The sequence below is a fragment of the Mastigoproctus giganteus genome, chromosome 9, assembly GCF_048544385.1.
Source record: "Mastigoproctus giganteus isolate SK-2022 chromosome 9, ASM4854438v1, whole genome shotgun sequence".
Lineage (NCBI taxonomy): Eukaryota > Metazoa > Arthropoda > Arachnida > Uropygi > Thelyphonidae > Mastigoproctus > Mastigoproctus giganteus.
In genome coordinates this window covers 131735562-131739940 of record NC_143583.1, presented here as the reverse complement: position 1 = coordinate 131739940, position 4379 = coordinate 131735562, and the positions used below count along the sequence as shown (strand labels likewise).

Sequence of the window (4379 nt, the reverse complement as noted above, 5' to 3'; positions counted from 1 at the left end):
TACCTCTCGTGTTTGTGGTTTACATATAAAAAAAAAAAAAAAAAAAACGAACTGGAAAGGAGGTCACAGAAAGCTCAGCAAAAGTTGCAGATAAGTTGAATAGATACTTTGCAATGATATTTACAGTTGAAAGATCATTCGGACCACAAGGGATCAGAACAAGGAGTCAGACTGCTGTAAGTCAAATGATATATCAATCTCGGAGAAGAGTATATGGAAAAAACAAAGCGAAGCGAATGTAAGGCTGCAGGAGTGGATGATATTTAACCTATTATGCTAAAAAAGGCTTGATGTAAGTTTATTATCCCATTGGGGATGATAATGAGATCAACACTAGACTTTGGGACGATCCACATGCACTGGAGAAGCTCTAACATTTTTTTTTTTTTTTTTTTTTTCTCTCCGCAATCCACAAAGGTTATGCGAAAGATATGTGTAACTGTAGACTAGCGAGTTTGACTTCGGTGGTCGTTAAATTCATGGGATATCTGATTAAGGATACAATGCAGCAGTTGTTCCCAAAGTAGGCAGTGGGTTTACCTAGGGGGCGCAAAGAAGCAGGAGGCCGTTTCAAACCAGACCTTCCCGAGAGTGTTGATCGCTTATTTACTATTCTTCATGTTAGCGCATGGCACGAATTAGTGGATATTTGTTAAGTAACTACACAGGGTGTCAAATGAATGGTGTGCAGAACTGACAAGATTCCGTTCTCAAATTATAAGCAAATCACGCACCCTCGTCTGAGTACAGAATTTTCAGGAACTATCGTCCTTAGGAACAATAGTTTCTGCGGCGTTTTTTATTTCAAGCTTAGATTCTTTTACTTTCGTTTGTACGCCAAGAATAAGCATATTTAATGAAAAACAACGACGATCAAATCATTGCGTACTTGAAGAAAGCTATACCAAATGTCTTTACCATTCACTGTGTTATTCATCGCCAACATCTGGTTGCAAAAAACTTCAGTGATCGCCTTCAAGTCATTACACACTGTCAAAGCCCATTCTCTCAACGATAGACTAATCCGGGAGCTTTGTATTGAGAATGATGAAAATTTTCATCTTTTGTTGCTTCATATTGAAGTTCGTTGGCTATCAAAAGTAAATGCATAAGACACTTTTATAACCATTTTGACTCTACTGTGGAAGGTTTTTTGAAGAGAAAGATGCTTTCCTCAGTGATAAACTTAAAAGGTATCAGACATGACATTGCATATTTGTCCGAACTATTTTAAAAGTTCAATGAAATGAATTTACAGTTGCAAGGAAATGATACCAACGTTATTAAGGTCAAATCTGTAGTATCCACTTTTATTTCAAAGTTAACTTTATTCAAGCGCAGTATAGACCGTCTCGAGCTATATCAATTTCCCTCTCTGTCTGAGCTGGAAAAGATTGGTGGGATACAGGATGATGATCTGCGAGTCTTTTGTAACCATTTGGATGCACTGCATAAAGATATCTTTATGCAGTGTATCCAGATGGTTACAAAAGACTCGCAGATCATCATCATGTAATCCCACCAATGGATACAGAAAGAGTTAAGGATATTCTTTTGATAGAAATTCCAGATTGGGTGATGAATCCATTTTTAGATATTGAGGAAGTTGGGGTATCAGAATTAGAGGAAGAACTAATTGAGTTACAAAATGATATTGCGCCGAAACTGAAGTTTAAGAAATCTTATGAAGAGTTCTGGTTACAGAAGAAAATTTCTGATCACTATCCTGCACTATGGTCAGTGGATAAGAAGCTACTTATTGCATTCCCAGCTTCATATTTAGTAGAACGTGATTTTAGTGTGATCATCCAACTTATCTCTAAGCAAAGAAATCGACTCCAGATTACTGAACGTGGTGATTTAAGACTCCTTCTAAGCGACTTTAAACCGGACAGTGAGAAACTTGTATTACGTCATCCAGCCGATCCCCTCACATTAAAAATTTACAGAAGAATGAATCTGTTACTATATGTAGTTCTAAGACTTTTGTTACATGATTGTCAGATTTTGAAAAGCTACAATCACTAGTCCAGTAATTTCAATATGTTGAATTAAATAAAATAAAACTTTTATTAGATTTGAAATAAATGTGCAGTTAATCATTACTGAAAATTATATTTTTTATTTATTATCTTTCTCATTGGGTCATGCAGTCTGCCACTCTGAAAATATTTTTATAAGTTAGGACTGAGGGACGTTGGAATATATTTATCATACCAAGGGGGCGGTGACTCGAAAAAGTTTGGGAAACACTGCAATACAGGATCATCTCTATAGAAATGGTATCTTTAATGGATCACAAAATGTGTTCCTGCAGGGAAGTCTTGCCATACCAATATAAGTAATTATGTCATTAATCTCAATTTGACATTATTTACCTTGATTTCAGTAAAGTATTTGATATGACTTCCCATGAACGGCTGTTATATAAACTGGAATAAATTGAGATTAATGACAAAGATCCTTCTTTGAATCAAGAGCAGCAAGATAGGAGACAGAGAGAAGACATAAATGAACATACTTCAGGTGGATCAATGTAGCAAGTGGGTTCTTTTAGGATTGAGTGTTGAGGCCATTTGTCTGCGCTGGTAGCACAGTGTTATCGTCACCGCCCTCCCACACTTGGTGGAAAAGGCCCGGGTTCGAATCCCGTCGTGACGCGAGGAACTTTTATGGGCTTTTTTCACTTCGTGGCTGAGTTAGTCGGTCTCAGGCGTAGAGAGCATAGGTTTTTCCCCAGGAAAATCGACTAGAGAACAAACGCAATTTATAGACACAATACACACGGGTAGTTGAAATTACATTTCCAGGTAACCCTAATAATTTGTTGGGGCTGTTTTTTTATCTTTCTTAATGATATTGAGGAGGGTTTGGGTTTTTTTTTTTTTTTTTTGATTTGGTAGTTGTTTGCGCATCGGCTTCTGTGGCCATATTGCACCTCCCAAGGTTTTTACAGTACTTTGATCCAAGCCCGAGGCGGGAATCGAACCCGCGACCTTTGGGTTGCCGGGCAGGTACTTTACCCACTCGGCTAGCCCGGTCGGCAAAATTTTCTGTTTATTCTCCTGGACGTTGAGGAGGGAATGCAGAGGAAGTTTCCAAAGTTTTCTGTTGATTTAAAGGTAGGAAGGACGATTAATGATAAGAACCAGACCATTTTACTTTAAAATGACTTAGGCAGGATGCACAAATGGTCCAAAAATTTGCAACTGAAATTTTTAATGCTTCTAAATGTAAGGTTTTGCAGTGAGGGAAGAGGAATCCCGAAGTTACAAGCTCAGGAGGTAGAGTTAAAAGTGACCCAGTGCGATAAAGACTTAAGGGTTACAATTCAGTCAGGTGTAATTTTCCGTGCAGTGTAAACAGGCGCCATGTTATGAGATCCAACCTTCTGTTACACTGCAACAAAGACTGCATCTCTTGTTACACAGATGATTGGTGTGAATTGCCTGAAACAGTTGGAGGTCGATAGTGTGATAACGTTGAGAGTAAAATTGGACAGACTTTTGGGCGATGGTGATTTGATAGATTTTTGTGGCTGTTGTAGAAAGAGCCGCTTCCTTGCATAATATAGCCATTGTAATACTATTACTAAAATGCCGACTACCAGAGTTTGGTAACTAGGCACCTTAGAGGAGACCTAATTGAGGTGCATAAGGTATCAGGATGAAAAAGTTCGCTGTCATACATGATTCCACAACTAGGTAGGGGGGGGGGTCATTAAATCAGATCACGGGGTTAGGGTTTTAGCTAGATTGCAGGCATTTTCTCTTGAAGCGAGTTGTTAATTACTGGAATAAGTTGCATCCGTGGGTGGTTGAGGCATAGTTTAGGGAAATTCAGAGATCAGCTGGGTAGTCAAATAGGCAGTTTATTTTACCATGTGGAGTTTTTAATATATATATTTTATTAAGCATAGCCTAAACTAATATATACAATAGTGTGACGTTTCGGGTATCTTGCCGATACCCGAAACGTCACACACTATTGTATATGTTAGTTTAGGCTATGCTTAATAAAATATATATATTAAAAACTCCACATGGTAAAAGAGTGGTTAATTATACATATTAATAATTCTTAATGGATAACAACTACGTAACGTCACTTCCCAACTATATCAGTTTATTTTATTTTATTATTTACTTTTGTTAATTACATAATTTGTTTAGGGCAATAGCCTCAGGTTACGAAGAAATTAACTAACGTATAGGTTTGTGCTAGATAGCATCATGTTTATACGTAGCCAACTACCAAGTAGTTACAAAATTGGCATCATTTAAGTATATCTCATATTGTGAATGCCTTCACAACGAGTTGCCATGATATTGCACTACCTCGAATAAGTAACGCTTATCTAATAGAGAAGACTACTGTTA

The 4379-nt window shown here is 37.4% G+C and overlaps 1 protein-coding gene across 1 annotated transcript; it reads left to right on the top strand.

Moving 5' to 3' along the window:
• The first annotated feature begins 1524 nt into the window (after positions 1 to 1524).
• Positions 1525 to 2028, top strand: LOC150080736 (protein ZBED8L-like). The gene has a single exon (XM_090380802.1). The coding sequence runs from the start codon at positions 1525 to 1527 to the stop codon at positions 2026 to 2028; it is 504 nt and encodes a 167-aa protein (XP_090236928.1).
• Positions 2029 to 4379: the final 2351 nt, after the last annotated feature.

What these genes read in the sequence shown, in the direction of transcription:
- LOC150080736 (XM_090380802.1), top strand. Translation starts at nt 1,525, where the DNA reads ATGGATACAGAAAGAGTTAAGGATATTCTTTTGATAGAAATTCCAGAT.